This window comes from Cherax quadricarinatus, chromosome 35 (assembly GCF_038502225.1).
Source record: "Cherax quadricarinatus isolate ZL_2023a chromosome 35, ASM3850222v1, whole genome shotgun sequence".
In the NCBI taxonomy this organism is placed as follows: Eukaryota; Metazoa; Arthropoda; class Malacostraca; order Decapoda; family Parastacidae; genus Cherax; species Cherax quadricarinatus.
Window position 1 is genome coordinate 24,604,010 of NC_091326.1, and position 19,489 is coordinate 24,623,498.

Sequence of the window (19,489 nt, forward strand, 5' to 3'; positions counted from 1 at the left end):
TGCCTAAAATGGGACAAGGCATTGCCATTGAACATGTCGCAGACACGGCCTGCAACAGCTTTGTTAGGCTTATGTTTCTCCACAAATGTTTGCACCTCACTCCACTTTGCACAAATGTCCTTGATCTTTGAAGAAGGCACCTTCTTCCCTCTCTTCCTCCTCCTGTGAAGCAGTTTCCTCGGCTCTGGTCTGTTGCTGTTGGAGATGAAGCTCTTGCAGCTCATCAGTGGTTAACTCTTCACTGTGGTCCTCCACCAACTCTTCCACATCCTTGCCACACATCCAACCCCATGGAATTCCTCAGTGCCACAATACATTCCTCAACATGTCTCTTGGACATCCTGGGAGGCTCGGCTGCAAGTACGCCACTTTCATATTTTTCTAAGATTTCTTTAATTCTATCGTGTTTCTCACCTTCTTTACCAAAGGGCTGGCACTAGGAGCTTTCTTTGGGCCCATGGTGGCATATTTAGCTGCAAGCACAAAAAAAAAAAAAATGGATTATTACGAAATGTTTCGTATGAACGTGGTGGGTGATGCTCACTCGCCAAGAAACAATGCCAGACTGACTCTGAATGTGTCTGTGGGAGGCTTTGTGTACGCATGGCCACTGGGACATGTTCCAAACAACCACCGAAATCCAAGGGAAATTATGAAAACCAAGGCTATATTTTAACAAAAAAAAAGTTGCCAATAACCAAAATTCATGAAAACAGAGACAGTACACTCTGATTCAGTGGAGACTTTTTAGTCTTAATTTTATGTGAATCTGTTGAGCTCTAGTACTTCCTGGTACAGTGCTGATGTCTCCAGTCTTTTATTTTAAATTTGAGTGGTAGAGGTTTAAAAGGATGAAAATACTTAGTGTGGCATTTTAACCCTTTGACTGTCGCGGCCGTATATATACGTTTGCGAGGTACCGTGTTTGACGTATATATACTCATAAATTCTAGCGGCTTCAAATCAGGCAGGAGAAAGCTAGTAGGCCCACATGTGAGAGAATGGGTCTGTGTGGTCAGTGTGCACCATATAAAAAAAATCCTGGAGCACGCAGTGCATAATGAGAAAAAAAAAACTCCGACCGTTTTTTTTAATTAAAATGCCGACTTTGTGGTCTATTTTCGTATAGTATTTGTGGTTGTATTCTCGTTTTCTTGGTCTCATTTGATAGAATGGAAACTATATTATAGAAATGGAGGTGATTTTGATTAATTTTACTATAAAAAGAACCTGGAAATGGAGCACAAAGTACAGCAAATGTTTGATTTTTGCCGATGTTCAAAAGTGAACAAATGATGTCATTGTCCAATAAATGTCCAAATAGCCATTCTAATACGCAGTCATGAATGGGTTGATGTAATTTTTACAATTATTACAGTATTGCAGTAGTCTGCATAACAGTAAATCTTCTATTTTTTGTTTGAATAAAATTTCAAAATAAAAAGCAAGAGTAATAACACAGGGACCTGGAGACATGACTGATGAACAAAGAAAATGTTATTTTAGAGCCAGGAATGTCTGCATTGTTCATTCTGGACCTTATTTTGAAATTGTCGTATTTTTTAATTTTCGTGAAATTGGCCAAATTGCAAATTTCTGACCATGTTATTGGGTAGTTGAAATCGGTAAATGGGCAGTTTCTTGTACTCAATCGATAGAAAAAATAGAGTTCTGAAGAAATAGTTATGAGTTTGGTTGACTGGAATAACGGAATTAGCCGAAAATAGGGTTCAAAGTGGGCGAAATTGCCGATTTTTAAATATCGCCGAAGTCGCTAACTTCGCGAGAGCGTAATTCCGCCAGTTTTCCATCAAATTTCGTTTTTTTGGTGTCTTTACAATCGGGAAAAGATTCTCTATCATTTCATAAGAAAAAATAATTTTTTTTTTTTTCGAATATTTTGCGACACCAGAAGCAACTTCAGGATTTGGCCCTTCGACAGTCAAAGGGTTAAGTGTTTTCCAGGCAGCTGTGTAGCTTGTCTGTTCAGTGAAAGCCACCAATTTTGCTGATTGTTACTTGTAAATAAAGATAACCAGATTTTTATTTTGGTTTTATTCTAGGCTCTTCCATCATATTTGAATTGGTCTAATGCAAGTATGTGAAGCAACATAAATCAATGCCTCTTTGCAATTTGTACTCTCATCTATACAAATTATAATAAAAGATCTACATTTCATTAAAAAAATGTTAGTGGGGTTTGTTAAATTAGACACATGTGCAACTCTTGGGTATCTTTATTGAGGAAACGTTTCGCCACAGTGAAGCCTTAAAACATGGTTTGGATAAGTTGATGTATGTACGATATTTGATTATTCATTGCGTTTAGGACTATATTTTCAGAGATGAAAGTTATTACCATGTTTGTTTTGTGCTTGTAATTTTGTTAGTAAAATTAATACTGGTGAGATTAGTCCAGTATTTCTGCCACTTATGCTGCTTTATATGCTTATTCTGTCTCGCAGGTCCATCTCCTTGTAATGCATATGGTTATGGTACTCGGGTGTAGTGTTTTGTTTTTTATGCTGTTGACTTTTTTTTTTTTTTTTCCTCCCAATGACTTGTACAGTCCCACTATTGTTTTCATCCATGTTTGAAGCATCCCAGGGGACTAAACCAACTTGTTTTAGGCTAGATGTTAAACTCCTTGCTCATGGAATTATACTGTTAATGCCTGTATGGCAGTCAGAACCATTTGTTGACAGATTCTGGAAAAAGAATCTCAGCATTAAAGACTTATTCACTTCACCAGTAACTGGCTGAGAACCATGGTCATTGCTGGGAAAAATGTTTTATGTCATGACTGCTGAAAAAGCAACTGCCAACATGGAAACTGAAACCAGGAGAAAGTTTTACATTGCATACCTTGGTGAGAAAATGACTATGCAGAACAAACCCTACAGTGCCACAAGGAATGAAGCATGATGCAAGCTGGTCATAACTGTGGTGTACTTAATTGTGATAGTTCATTAGATCTAGGTAACATGCATGCAGCCCAGCAAGGGGACAGTCAAAGGGATGGCAACTCAGTACAAGCTCTGAGCCAGTGGCAATTAAGGGAATTACTAATTCATGCTTTATAACAAAATAAACACTACATTTTTCATGAAGATTCCATAACTGCTCATCAGATATTCCATTGGTGGACTACAGGACAATGAAAGGCTATCACAGCTATCATGAGTGTCTTTCACATTCTAAATGTACAGGGATGTAAAACTGCACTAAATTGGATTCTGAGCCACACTGGTAACCTAGTAAATGAAGCTAGAGCTGAAGTTGCCATACTAGCTAAAGGAATGAGCATATACTTATCCAAATACCAGTCAATCTTTAACAGACTGAAGAAATGGACCTAAACACAGCAAGATTTGAAGCACCCACAAAGATCAGAGCTGTGGTATAAGTGGATACAGCTATTCATCTGCTGTACTTTGACTTCCCTACCAAAAGAAAATAACATAGCAGATCACTGATGCCAACACTGCTTCCACACTGCTATGCAACCATTAATTCTACCTGCCAGATGACACTGCCGTTACATATGAACATAAGAGGCTTGGCAAACAGTGCAAAATGGCTCCTGTAAAAAGCAAAGACCCCTGGCTACCTAAGGAAGGCACTTTACAAATTCCTCAAGTCGGTTACTGATCAGCCAGTCTGTTTTGAATAAGTTGGACTGCTGGCAGTGAACACACAGCCTGATCAATCAGGGCAGCAACCAGGAGGGCAGGTCTGGGACTGAGCCACAGAGGCAGTAAACTCCAGAAGAGACTACAGGTAAAGAAATTGCCTGCTATTCCCACACTGTTGCATCAGTAGCCTGTCAAAAGTGCTGTATCTTGTAATGCTAGTAATAAATGATCTCAGAACATTGATGCCCATCCTAAAGGCAAATCCAGCTGCAAAATCTTCCTGTATGCACAAAAATGGTACATGTATAGTTAGAGTAGATACACATCTTTCACAGCAGGGATGAAGATAAGTGATCTACCACAAACACAACCTGTGACCATGAATCAAGAAAAACTTTGTAAGCATTAACATCATTTTTAAGATGCTATTAAAGAGTCTGTGTTGGACCCTTTCACTGTATGTAAATCTACATTGACACCAGGGTTGCTTATGTAGATTTTAGTTTTGATATTGGTTACCTCAGATAAGCTGAAGTGGTAAATTTTGGATTAGACATGAATGTCTTGTGAGGCAATTGCACAGCACTAAAAATCCTGCCCCATGCAGTGCATAGCGAGGGAAGCAAACTTTTGAACTTGTGTGGTATGAAATAGTGACTTTGAGGCCATTCCTAGGTTTTTTCTTAGTAGCTGTCTTGGTATCTTATGATAGAATGAATAGAGATGATTTTGGTTGGTTTCAAAACTGCAAATAGATTGAAATTGAGTTCAGAGTAGCATAAATATTAATTTAATTATTTTTCCTGAGGATGAGTTAAGCCATTTTCCCCACCCCCTCAGTTTGTTTTTTCTAGATCTGGTTCAGTTATTTGGATGCTGTAAACTGAACATTTCATTCTTGGCTTTGTTTTATTATCCAAGAAATATGGCAGGTCTTTGATCATCGTGAAGAATTAAAAATGAAGGGCAAGTGTAAGATTGGACTTGCCTGAGAACATGATTAACCCGTAAATGGTCCAAACGTATATATGTTCTCTCGCATAGTGCCCCGAATTTTTTGGAAAAAAAAAAAACTTAATAGGAAAAAAGAGCATATGGTACCCAGGCATCCCCAATTTTTTTCATATAGTGCACAGCGAGTGCACCCACCCATTCTCTCATGTCTATGTGACTCGGGCTTATTGTGGCAATGTTGAATGAATGACAAAGGAAACATATACATGTATATATGAGGCCCGGTCACAGACCGGGCCGCGGGGGCGTTGACCCCCGGAAGTCTCTCCAGGTAAACTCCAGGTGATACATTTGGGGCGCTACGTGAGAGAACGTATATATACGTATGGACCATTTAAGGGTTAATGAACAGAGGTGATGTTGCTTGAAATGTCTACCATTTTAATTTTGGACTTTTTTTTTTTTAATTATGTAAAATTGTCCGAATTACTGACTTCAGTGCACTTTAGAATAATTCTTATAGTTGAATGGATGTTTTTTTGTGTTCAGTCGAATTTAGCAATGTAATTGCCTGCATAATTCCCTAGGTTTTCTCTCAAGCTTCATATTTTTTCTACCAATTCATAAGAATTTTTTCTTTATTGCTGATATTCGCAGCACTTTGAATTTCAGGGCTTCCAACAGTGAAGGGATTCAGACTCCTCAGTTTATATTTCCTGAGCAATTAACATCTTTGTGAAAGAAACTTATAGCTTTTACAGGTTTTTCCTTATTTCTTAACTGTGACCTCCTATTGTGTGCAAAAACATTTATAACCTTGTGTGTTTTTTTTTTTATGATGTACACTTTAGGTATTTTGTCTACCTTATATTGGCTTAAAATGTCAAATTATTTTTTTTTAGTTACTTCATAGCATTTCTTGGTCCACAAATTAAGAGACTGAATGTTTTTAAAGTACAGACATTGCATTACATCAGTGAATGTGGGGTTACTTATTTTATTACCTGTTACAGGAGCAGAACTGTATATGGTGTGAAGTCTTCAGTTCTATTTGTGGGGGAGGGGGGAGGGTATCCTGTCTAGGCTCAGGTAGTGTTGACCTACACCCTGCCCCACTTAGATAATACAATGTCGGATATTTTTCTGTTTGGAGACATATCAGCAGGGGAAAATACCAAATTCTTTTATTGCATTTTTGTATCTGGATAATGTAGTTGGGTAAATGTTAAATATTATATTAATTTCAGGAATGAAGCGGATGTCGGAGATGGAAGGAGAGACTCCACTTAAACGCCCTCGTCCCGCTGGTGACACTGAGCTGAGACTTCTAATTCAGAGCAAGGTGAGACCTCTGTTGATCATGGTAACTGTAGAGTGAGAGGGATGGAGGTACTCATGACACTCGTCAAAGGAGGAAGGAATGAATCGTTATTCTTGTATGGTAGACAGGTAGTTGGTAGACAGCAACCGCCCAGGGAGGTACTACCGTCCTGCCAAGTGAGTGTAAAGCGAAAGCTTGTAATTGTTTTACATGATGGTTGTTTTACGTGATGGTAGGATTGCTGGTGTCCCTTTTTCTGTCTCATAAACGTGCAAGATTTCAGGTACATCTTGCTACTTCTACTTACACTTTGGTCACACTACACATACATGTACAAGCATATATATATATATATATATATATATGCACACCCCTCTGGGTTTTCTGCTATTTTCTTTCTAGTTCTTGTTCTTGTTTATTTCCTCTCATCTCCATGGGGAAGTGGAACAGAATTCTTCCTCCGTAAGCCATGCGTGTTGTAAGAGGCGACTAAAATGCCGGGAGCAAGGGGCTAGTAACGCCTTCTCCCGTATAAATTACTAAATTTGAAGAGAAACTTTCGTTTTTCTTTTTGGGCCACCCTGCCTCGGTGGGATATGGCCGGTTTGTTAAAAAAAAAAATAAAATAAAAAAAAAAAAAAAGCTTTCATGGAAAACCTAAGCAGATGAATGCTATGCAGAATTAGACAAAAAAAAAAAAAATCTACAGGATGAGCAACTACGAATCAAGTGGTAAACTACTACTATCAACAAACCGGCCATATCCCACCAAGGCACGGTAGGCCAAAAAGAAAAACGAAAGTTTCTCTTTAAATTTAGTAATTGTTACAGGAGAAGGGGTTACTAGCCCCTGGCATTTTAGTCACCTTTTACAACACGCATGGCTTATGGAGGAAGAATTCTGTTTCACTTCCCCATGGAGATGAGAGGAAATGAACAAGAACTAGATAGAAAATAGAAGAAAACCCAGAGGGGTGTGTATATATATGCTTGTACATGTATGTGTATGTGTAGTGTGACCTAAGTGTAAGTAGAAGTAGCAAGACATACCTGAAATCTTGCATGTTTGAGACAGACACCAGCAATCCTACCATCATGTAAAACAATTACAGGCTTTAGTTTTACTCGCCTGGCAGGACGGTAGTACCTCCCTGGACGGTTGCTGTCTACCAACCTACTACCTAGGCAAATGGTAAACATGGCAATTAAATATGTAATGTTTGTGCATGTAATCCTGTATTATTGATGGAAACCATTGACAGACAAAGCGGTTTGTCCTAATTTTAAACAAAAGCCATACTGTTTTGTGGGATGCACTTACTGCCTAATGATCCAGTATGTACGCTGAGGATAGGAGTACATATACAGTGGAACCTCTACTTACGAGTTTAATCTGTTCCGTGACCTTGCTCGCATCTCGATTTGCTCGTTTGTCGTGTCAGTTTTGCTCATTTAAATTAATTGAAATGGAATTAATCCGTTCCAGTGGAATTCCAGGCACGACAAAATAGTGGACCCTCGGATTACATCGTCATTGGCATTCTTAATATTCAGATTAAGTATTTTTTTTTTTCTCTCAAAATGTTGGCTCGATGATTGATTGTCATTGAACTCGGTATTAGCCATTCGTCCCAAGTGTGTCCGCACAGCCCGAGCGGTCTGGCACACCATTTACAGCCAGTGTGCCATTGTTTATCAGCCAGTAAGGACAATTCCATGTGTTCATGTGATATATTTTGTATTCCATTTTTTTTTTAGTGCTTGCAACTGCTAAATAAGCCACCATTGGCCCAAAGAAAGTTCCTCATGCCATACAGCCATTTGGTAAAGGGCTGAGAGAGAGGGGACAATGTGCCTTTTTCAGTGATTTGGCAATATGTACGATACTAAAGCAGGAGTTGATAAAGGCTATAGCGCCAGCCAGTGATAGTGTAGCATTAACCCTTTCAGGGTCCGTCCCGTAGATCTACGGCTTCACGTTCAGTGTCCAAACCGTAGATCTACGCCAAAATTCTAGCGCAGTCAAATTTAGCACGAAAACGCTTTTAGGCTCTACATGTGAGTGAACGGGTCTGCGTAGTGGGTGTGCGCCATAAACAAAAAATCTAGGTGCCCGCATAGCATTGTGGGAACGCCGGCTCGGTTACCCTTGTTTACCATGCCTCGTCGCAAGGCAGCTCTCACTCCAAGGAAAATTGGGACTCTCCTCTTCCTATCTGATAGTTCTGACAGTGATGGAAGTGGAAATGAAGACGAATTCTTTGGCTTTGATCAATTAGTGACTGAAAGGAATGACCAGGATATCGATAATAGCGCAGAAAACCTTGACGATCCTCAACCTTCTACCTCTGGTGTGGGCACTCCTCAGTCACGGTCAGTTGTACCTCAACGCAAGAGAAAACTATTATTTTTGCGTGGCCAGGCCTCTGACTTCAGTAATGATGATGATAGTGACGTGGATTGTGATTTTTATTGCTCTTGACGATCATTCGAGTAGTGATAGTGAGGAAACATATTCACCAGTGAAGCGTCGGTATGTATGCCGCCGCATGCGCTCAGGTAGTGTACCCTATGCAGTGCCCAGGGGACGGAGTACATCCCGTGGCCCTACACCAGGAATAGTGAAAGTGAGGATGATATGGCTACACTTGGCGTGGATAGACCACAGGCATCAGTAGATGGTGGTAGTGGTAATGGTAGTGCCACGGCCATGCGTGACTCGCCAGCCCAGGCTGGGACTCACGCTGCTGACTCCACAGTTCAAGGACAAAGCGGAGCATCAGCCCACCACAACTACCCGCACAACCAGCCTATGATGTCCAGTATCCACCAGCAAACCGTATCTGGGATTGGCAGCAAAATCCCAATTTTGTTCCCAAACCTCGCCACTTTGATGAATCTCAAAGTGGAATTCTACCTACTTGTTCCCTTGGAAACACGGGCAATGAACTGGAATTCTTTGAATTATTCTTTGACCAGCCATTGATGGAAATTGTCAGGGAAAGTAATAAGTATTTTGAGTACACCATGGCAAATACGATCATATCACCACAGTCAAGACTACACCGGTGGAAAGAGACGAGTGTTGCAGAAATGTATTTGCTTTTTGCAACAATAATGCTTATGCCTCGTGTCTACAAGCATAATATAAAGGCATACTGGTCCACAGATCGGCTAATTTCTACCCTGGTCTTCAGTGAAATCATCCCAGTGAACAGGTTTATCTTACTGTTATGTATGTTGCATTTCTGACAAAACCAGGCCTGGCAGAAGTGACAGGTTATACAAGATTAGAAATGCTTTTATGTATCACAAACAAAAGTTCAGCATGTACTTTTATCCCTTCAAGAATCTTGAAATTGACGAGTCTTTGATTTTGTTGAAAGGTAGGCTGTCATTCAAGCAGTATATACCGAGCAAGAGGAAAAGCTTTGGTATAAAACTGTTTGTACTGTGACTGGCCTGGTATTGGATATTGTATACATGGGAAGTAAAACATTGAAAGATACCAAGATGTTATTGGGTATCTCCAGTGACGTAGTGAGAAGCATGATGGCACCTTATCTTGGTAAGGGGCATACATTATATACCGATAACTGGTACACAAGCCCTTTACTCGGTGATTTCTTGCGAGTGAACAAGACAGACGTGTGTGGCACAGTGCGTTCTAATCGTAAACATATGCCCAGGCTCAACGCAGGTGCTCATGGTGATGTGCAGGTGTTGACTGTCAATGACATCATGGCATTACGGTGGCATGACAAACGAGATGTCAAATTGTTGACAACCATTCACCGTAACGAAATGCAAGACAATGGCAAAGTTGATAGTGACTAATGAACGTACAGTGGAACCTCAAATATCGAACATTCTTCAGTCCAGAAGGCTGATCGAGTGCCTTTACCGAATGAATTTATACCCATCAGGAATAATATAAAGGAGATTAGTCCATTTCAGACCCTCAAAAATACACTTATAAAAGCACTTACAAAAATACACTTTCATAATTGGTTGTGTTGAGCAGTTCGATTTGAGGTTCCACTGTATTCGAAAACCAGTGACAGTGATTGATTATACACAAAACATGCGCTTGGTTGACAAATGTGATGTGCAGATAGGCTTTGTTGATTATGTTCGTAAAAGTTACAAGTGGTACATGAAACTTTCCTTCCATCTCGTGGACATTTCAATGCTCAATGCATATAATATGTACCAAGTGAAGACTGGCAACAGACCACCGCATGGTGAATTTTGTTTGTCTGTTGTCAGACAACTCATAATTAAGTGCCAGGTAACAACACCTGCTATACAACAAGGTCCTCAAATTCCTGAGAATATACCCAAGCGTTTGAGGAGGGAAGGTGATCATTTCATAATACAGCTTCCTTCAACTCAGAAGAAATTTGCTCAGAGATGTGTTGTCTGTGCACAAACAAAACGACGGCAACAAAGACGCAAAGACACTGTTTGTGTGTGAGGAATGTAAGGTACCTCTGTGCATGGTGCCTTGTTTCAAGGAGTTCCACAAGCCCCAGCAGTTCTAAAACCATGTCCAGTGATTGTAAATGTATGATAGAACATTAGTATTATACAAGGTTTGTGCATGTTTATTGTAATAAACAAAAGTGGTAAACAATAATATAATAATAACTTTAGTGCAGTTATTGTGTTCAATACAGTGAGTTTATATATATACATTATATACAGTATTGGTCTCTCAGGCCCCAAATGTTAGTAGGAAAAGGAAAAAAATTAGAAAAGAAAAAACTACAAAAAACGTTAAATAAAGTAATGCGTGTATGTGAAAATCGTCGATGTTGCCGCCACCAGATCATTTTGAGTCAACTTCTCGGCACTGTATCTCGGTAAGTACTGATCAGAAATTTTTTTAATTCTGAAGGGGGTTAACAGTGTAGCAAGTAAGTTAAAATGATTAATAGATAGAAAAAGGACAGCACAAAATTGACTCCTCCATTGTTGTTGGAGGTGTATAGGGCTACTGACTAACACCGCTGCCTCTGCTGCCTCTTGCTACCGCCTTCACCACCACTTTGTAAGGCTTATCCTTCAGTGGCCCTTATACACCCAACAACAAACACACCTCTACTCGTAACATTCTTAATGCCATATTTTATTCATTCTGGAGTATATATCATGTTTTTGTTATTAATATTGTTATGTCATTAGATGAATTGTGCTAGATAAATAAGCCATAGAGCTGATATTAGTGTCATACTGAAGGACTATCTTGTCCTGTCTCCCAGCACAATTCCTAACAAATGCCAGAAACAGACCTCTTTGGAACACTTTTTTGAGCGACAGGTGTCCAGTGACTATCAAGCTGGTCCTAGTGGCATTAAAAAACAAAAAGGAAGTAACCCAGGATAAGGACTTGGTACAGAACCTCAAATATCGAACTGCTCCTGACTCGACCAATTATGTAAGTGTATTTTTGTAAGTGGTTTTATAAGTGTATTTTTGAGGGTCTGAAATGAACTAATCTAATCTACATTATTCCTGATGGGAATAAATTCATTTGGTAACGGCACTCGAACAGCCGTCTGGAACAAAAAGTTTGATATTTGAGGTTTACTGTACCTAAAATATTTATGAAAGAGGATTCCCCTTCCAAACAGTTGTAAACTCCTCCATCCTCTCCCCTCCTCCCGTCTTCCATACATCGCCATGTCTTCAATAAAAGTAAGTGTTGTATTGTTTTATTCATGTATTATTTTCTGTGTAGGTAAATGTGTATTTCATGTAGAAAACACTTTTCGTTGATACTTTTTAGTGTCCAAAACTGATTAATTGGATTTCCATTATTTCTTAAGAGGAAAATGAATTCGGAATTCGTCAGATTCGGGTTTAGTCACTCTCTCTGGAACGGATTAATTAGGAAAACCGGGCATCCACCGTACTTCGGTATTTACCTAGTATCAATTCTGCGGCTTATTTATCTATCACAATTCATCAAATGACATAATAAACAATATTAATAAACAATATTAATAACAAACATGATGTATACACTAGAATGAATTGTCATTAATGTATGTGAGGAGTGGTAGTGTGCAGTGGCAGCACAGCTGCCATTGTGGTTATTAGGGTCTATAAGGGCCACCAAAGCATCATGACTACATACCTTCCCATGCCCTTATTATAACAGAGAATGGAGTGTTTGTGAGGCAAACTGCATTAGATCACAAAGTAGTTTCACAAGGAAAACAATAATGTAAGAAATTATGTGGTACTACAGCATTTACCTTGGTGATGGAGAACAGATGCTTGGCGCAGTGATGTATGCTGTCGGTTCATTTCGTTTCGTTCTTTTTTTCCTATCGTGTAATCACTTAATTGAGGTTACGCACTCTTAATGCTATGTACACTTAATTCCTACACTACATAATCGTCCTCTTTTTTTCTTCTTGGCACTCTCCTGTGGACTTGCTTTCTTAGGACCCATGGTTAGAAAAGAGTAATTTCGCAAAATAACTGCACGTTATGTAAGGAGAACACGAGAATTCCTTAGACTGTGATGCAAGCTCTGTTAGCACATGTGGACTGCCGAGCTTTGTTTTGATATGCACTGCCATCTGTGCTGGTGTGCTCTAACTTTTATACATAGTTCGTACATACCTATTATAATATTACGTATTATATGTATTATTTATTACATACGTATTCTTATAATACTCTTATAATACATGTACTCTTGAATTTCTACACACACACACACACACACACACACACACACACACACACACACACACACACACACACACACACCACACACCACACACCACACACCACACACCACACACACACAAAGATTTACTACTATGCAGTCTGCTGCATTATTGTAATACAATGGACCCTAGAGTTTCGGCAGCCTTGACTTTCGTGAAATTCGACCTTCGGCGAGTTTTTTTTTGGCAAAATTTGGCCTATAGTTCCGTGATTAGACTCGTGTTTCAGCGACCGTCCGGTACCCGTTCACCTGTCACCGCGCACACCAAGCCAGTCTCCCAAGCCATTCACGCTCAGTGTGCCATTGTTTACCAACACGTGACCATCACCCCGCGGGTTCATACATTTCATAATAATCCTATGTTTTTTGTGCTTGCAACTGCTAAATAAGTCATCATGGACCCAAGGAAAGCTAGTGCAAGCCCTTTGGTAAATAAAGTGAGGAACACCATCCAGAGAGATTTTGAAGGGTTTGAGGTAGACCCTGTCCCTGCCGACTCTCTGCCTGTTATGGAAGGTGTTGTGGCATTGGGCAAGTCCATGGGGTTGGAGGTGAGTGACAGGGATGTGGAAGAGTTTGTGGAGGACCACAGGGAAGAGCTAACCACTGACGAACTGCAAGAGCTTCAACTGGAACAGCATCAGACCACAGCCAAGGAACTTGCCTCAGAGGAGGAGGAAGAGGGAGTGGATGAGGTGCCTTCTTCAAAGATTAAGGAGATTTGTGCCAAGTGGAATGAGTTGGAAAGTTTTGTTGAAAAGTATCACCCTGACCAAGTTGAAACAAGCCATATCTGCAACATGTACAATGACAGTGTTGTGTCCCACTTCAGAAAAAGACCTCTCTGGACAGATATTTTGTGTGACAGGGGTACAGTGAATCTCAAGTTGTTCCCAGTGGCATTAAAAGAAGGGAAGTAACCCCAGATAAGTACTTGCTACTTTAAGTCCTAATGGAAGGAGATTCTCCTTCCAAATAATAGTGTACACATTACTCCTATGCCCTCCTCCTGTCTTCCATCCACCCAGAAGTCTTCAGTAAAGGTAAGTGTATTGTTATTATTTTTTATATGCATGTACTTGATTTCTCATTGATTTCAGTATATAAATCTTTTTAATTTGAAAAAAAATTATTTTATTTTAATATTTTTGGGTGTGTGAAACGGATTAATTTTATTTCCATTATTTCTTATGGAGAAAATGGTTTAAAGTTTCGTGAATTTCGACTTTCGGCAGGCTCTCTGGAACGGATTAATCACGAAACTCGGGGGGGGGGGGGGTCCACTGTAATTGTGTAAGTAATGTCCCCCATTAGAGCAGGTAAGAGCAGCATGCCAAAGCCACTTATATGCATAGCATTACGGGCTGGCTTAAAATTAACTTAAGATTAACTAACAGTGATAAAACATTGTAAACAGATAACTATAAAGCATAAATGAGTATTACAAAGACAGGTCATATGGTTGCTTGCATTGCTGTACATTCAGTCGAATGGAGTATTCTGTTAGGTAGTGTATTTAAAAAAATAATAGTTAGATTGGGTCCTAGGTTTAACATTTGTGTGATATAATTGTGAGTAACATATAGGATATACAATTTATAAGGTTCAGTTATTCAGTATTTATTTGGTTTTGAGTGAGTAAGTGATCTTTGAGAAGAGACTTGAATTTATAGACAGGTAGTGTTTCTTTTATATTTACAGGTAATGAATTCCAGATTTTAGGGCCTTTTATGTGCATTGAGTTTTTGCATAGCGTGAGATGGACACGAGGAACATCAAAGAGTGATCTGTGCCTTGTGTTGTGGTCATGTGTTCTGTTGAGGTTGGCAAGGAGATGTTTGAGGGGAGGGTTAATATCAGAGTTAAGTGTTCTATGTATGTAATAGGTGCAATAATAAGTATGGATGTTTTGTATGGTGAGTAGGTTGAGTGTTTTGAATATTGGTGGAGTGTGTTGCCTGTAGTGAGAATTTGTTATTCTAACTGCAGCCTTTTGTTGGGTAATTAGTGGTCTGAGATGGTTAATTGTTGTTGAGCCCCATGCACAAATTCCATAGGTGAGATAGGGGTAAATAAGGAGTGATAAAGGGCCAGGAGGGCTGACTGTGGAACATAGTACTGTATCTTCGATAGTATGCCTACAGTCTTGGAGATTTTCTTAGAAATTTGTTGTATATGTGTATGAAATTTGAGTATTATCGAGGTGGATTCCTAGGAATTTTCCCTCTGTTAGCTTTGTGATAGGTGATCCGTTTGTTATGTTAAGAGGTACATCTGTAGCTCTGTTACCAAACTGAATGAAGTAGGTTTTGTCAATGTTTAGTGTAAGTTTTAGTCCTCATCCAGGTAGATATTTTCTGTAATTCGGTGTTTACAGTATTGGCTAGCGTGACTGGGCTCGGGTGAGAGAAGACGTATGTAGTGTCATCTGCAAAAAGTGTGGGTTTGAGTAATTGCAAAGCATTTGGTAGGGTTTTGTATAGGAGAAAGAGAAGAGGGCCAAGGACACTTCCCTGTGGGACACCAACTGTAATTGGTTGTGCGGAAGAGCTTGCCCCATTTGCATACACATATTGGCTTCTGTTGCTGAGGTAAGACTTGAGGTAGTTGAGGGAGTGCCCTCTAATACCATAGTGTGACAATTTTACGTGGAGCAAGTCATGGTCAACTGTATCAAAAGCTTTACGTAAGTCAATGAAGATCCCCAGTGGGACTTCTTTTTTCTCTATTGCAGTGTATATATGTTCTAGCATGTGTATAATAGCATCATTAGTATTTTTATTAGGCCTGAATCCAAATTGGCAGGGGTTGAGAATGTTTTGGGAGATGAGGTAGGAGTAGATTCGTTTATGAATTAATTTTTCGAAGATTTTTGAGAGAGGGTGTAAATTGGATATTGGCCTATAGTTATTCAACTCTGTTTGGTCTCCTCCTTTATGGATCGGGGTGACCCTTGCTATTTTGAGAACTGTAGGGAAGGTGGAGGATTCAATGGATTTGTTAAAGAGTGTTGCAATGATTGGTGATAGTACTTGTGACGCTTTTTTGTATATAAAGGGTGGTAAGGTATTTAAATCTCCTGCCTTGTTTTTCAGAGCGTTGATAATAAGGGAGACTTCGTATGGGTTAGTCGGAGCTAGGAACAGTGTGTTCGGGTAGTTGCCAGTGAGGTAGTCATTTGGTGGGGTATCTGAGCTTGGGATTTTATTGGCAAGGTTTTGACCTATAGTGGAGAAGAAATCATTGAGTCTGTTTGCTGTTTCTGTTGGTGGGAGTTGGGGTTCATCTGATTTTGCTAATTTTATTTCGCTATTTCGTGATATCTTTTTTGTTCCCAGAATTTCTGATAGGGTCTTCCAGGTCTTTTTTATATCACCTCGTAAGTTGGATAATCTGTTCTCAATACAATTTTTTTGCCCTTCTTATCAGGCTGGTTAGGATTGACGAGTAACGTTTTGTTTGGTCTCTGGTTATGTGACCCATTCTGTACTGTTTTTCATATCGGTGTTTTGTATTTATGGATTTGAGAATGCTGGGTGTTAGCCAGGGACTGTTCAGTCTCTTAGCTGTCATCTGTTTAGTTTTTTTAGGGCAGTGCTTGTTATAGAGGTATTGGGTCTTTTCTGAAAAATTATTAAAACATTCGTCAATATCTGTATAGATTTTCTAGTATTATAATAATAAGGTATTACAAGGACCCCAATGGAAGAGTCACTGTCTGACTTTTTTGGGTTATCCTAGGTTCACTACACACATGCTGCTATGTATGATAATCTGTTACTGTATTTGTGTATACCTGACACCTCTTGCGTATTTTACTGGCCAGTCAGACAGGTATTCAATGGTGATGTCATTTGTTTACTCTTGAACATCGCCAAAGAATAGAACGTTTCTGCTACTTTGAGCTGAATTTCAAGGTACTTTTCATTGTGAAACCAATCAAATTCATATCTATTTCTGTAATATATTTTCCATTCTATCAAATGAGATCAAAAAAACAAAAAAATACAACCATAAAAGCCATATGAAAATACGTATACTGCTAAGGGGCAGCTAATGGCCGAGAAGTGAACTCCGTTATTTATTGTCCGATTTCTTTCAATTTTGGCGTATGTTAAGCATCTTTCCATCATGCATTGCCCAAGTTTCAATGAGATAGTCCAACAAACAACTGAGATCCAATTCCCTAGATTAAGAGCAAGAGTCCCTCACCAGCATCAAGGAACCTCCCTTGAGGCCTGCTCGCATCTTGAAATTTCGCTCGCATCTGGAAACAAAAAATCGACCAAGCGACTGCTCATATCTTGAAAAACTCGCACGTTGGGGCACTCGTAAGTAGAGGTTCCACTGTAGTTGCAACGTACACTATCACTATTGAAGATATCAACAGTAAAAGTGGGCATAAGATTTATCCTGTTGTCAGATTGTGTTAATGATAATTTCTATAGTTCCCATCTTGTGTGATGTCCCTCAGGAGAGGTCCCAAGAATGCTGATTTTTTTTTTTTATATATATATATCCAAGTACTTTATTGGCTGAAACCCAGTTGTCCCATTACTCAGCTATTGTATGACCCCCTATGGGTTGAGCGTCACTGCCTAAATTTAATGTCAGGTATCAGCATGTTGCAAAGACTGTCAACTGTAATGAAATATTATGAGGACATCTTCCATCAACAGTGTGTGTATTAAGGGAGAGACCTGAAATATGTACTCATATGATACTAAAAGACTAGTGAGGAGGAAGATCAGCAAACCACTCATAAGTACTTTTATCATTTAATCCTTTCAAATTAATAATTTAAAATTAATATTAGTCTCCATTTTTTTTTTCTGAGATAGCAGAGAATCTTTTTTCTGAAAGTTGTGATGCCAAAAGTGTGAAATTGGCTGGAAAATTATAGTTACACAGGTGCAAAGATAGCGGTCTTGGCGCAGTTTAACCCTTTGAGGGTCGACAGGCCCTCTCCGAAACTCGTTCTCAGGGTCGGCCAAATTTAAAAAAAAAAATTTCTCTTATGAAAAGATAGAGAATCTTTTCCCGATCATAAAGACACCAAAAGTTTGAAATTTGATAGAAAACTTACGGAATTATGCTCTCGCAAAGTTAGAGGTCTCGGCGATGTTTACGCATCGGCGATTTTGCCCACTTTGAGCCCCATTTTCGGCCAATTTCACTGTACTAGTCGACAAAAAAACATGAATATTTCGCTAGAACTCCATTTTTTCTATCGAATGGGTGCAAGAAACCACCCATTTATGAAATTCAACTATCCAGTACAGTGGTCAGAATTTAGCAATTTTGCCAATTTCACACAAATTTCAAAAGATGCCAATTTCCGAATAGGGTCCAGAATAAACAAGAAAGACATTCCTGGCACTAAAATGACATTTCCTCTAGTCATTAGTCACGTGTCAAGGCCCCTCTTATATTCTTTTGCTTTCCACTTTGAATTTTTATTCTCACAAAAAATATAAGATTTACTGTTATGCAGACTACTGCATTAGTGTAAAAAATGGTATAAATATTATTGGTGCACTTGTGAAAGAATATTAGACTCGCCAGTTGACGTGTATTGCACGCTTGGCACGATTTGTTTACTTTTGAAGTTTGGTAAAAATCGAACATTTCTGCTACTTTGAGCTCAATTTCAAGGCACCTTTCATTGTAAAACCAGTCAAAATCATCTCAATTTCTGTAATATGTCTTCCATTCTATAAAATGAGACCAAGAAAACTAGAATACAACAATAAATACCATACGAAAATACACTGCAAAGTCGCTGATTTATTCCAAAAAAAATGGTCAGTTTTTTTTTCTCATTATGCACTGTGTGCTGCAGGATTTTTTTTAGACTGTGCACACTGACCACATAGACCCATTCTTTCATATGAAGGCCTACCAGCTTTCTCCCACTAGATTTGAGGCCGCTAGAATTTATGCGCATTAGTACGTCAAAAAACCCTACGCGTAAGACGTACTAGTACGACCAAAACCCTCAAAGGGTTAAGCCTTGGTAATTTCATCACTTTTGAGTGCTATTTTAAGTAAATTCCATTACTCCACTCTACAAGATTCTTCTCTATTTCTGTAATATGCCTTCTGTTCTATTGAGCATGAGAAATTGTCCATTCTAGAATTTGAACTAACCTATAAAGTGCACACAAGTTTGTAATTTAGCTGATTTTACATAATTAAAAGTACCAGTATGAAAATGGCCTAAAATAAGCAATATAGACATCACTGTTCTTTAATGTACCCAGGCCTTTATATTACACTTGCCTTCCATTTTAAATTCTCAGTCGCACAAAAATATTCACTTTATTTCTTGGATAATAAAATATACAGTAGACCCCTGGTTTTCATAATTAATCCATCCCAGAAGGTTGGCCTAAATCTGAAATGGCCGAAAACTGAAGTAATATTTCCCATAAATGTCAACCCAATTAATCCATTTCAGACACCCAAAAATGATTAAAAAAAAAATCAGTTTTATGGAGAATAGCTAGTGTTGCAGTTCAGTGGTTAGTACATTCATTACTTACATTAAAATATTTGTAGTCTTAATGTAGAATGAGAGGCGAGTAGTATTTATTTGTAGGAAGTCAGTATGGGTATCCGGTAGATGTATGTACCTACATACCATGAAACCATACCAGGGGCGGGGATAGAACCCGCTATCAGTCTCAAAACTCCAGACCATCGCTAAAGCGACGGTCTGGAGTTTGCAATCGTGTCATTACGATTTCGTGAGTCACATATACCATGTTCACTGAGTTTAATAGTTTCTAACGACTACCTTTAGATGCCATCATAAACAAAGGGAAAAGT

General features: G+C 39.0%; 1 protein-coding gene across 12 annotated transcripts in view; it reads left to right on the forward strand.

Moving 5' to 3' along the window:
* Positions 1-19,489, forward strand: part of HnRNP-K (Heterogeneous nuclear ribonucleoprotein K) — a gene marked incomplete at its 3' end in the record, with an annotated part of 884,016 nt that overhangs the window by 784,760 nt on the left and 79,767 nt on the right. For all 12 annotated transcript variants that reach the window (XM_070091461.1, XM_070091458.1, XM_070091460.1 and 9 more), the window contains 1 exon segment: positions 5,837-5,931. In XM_070091461.1, the coding sequence (XP_069947562.1) occupies positions 5,837-5,931 (95 nt within the window).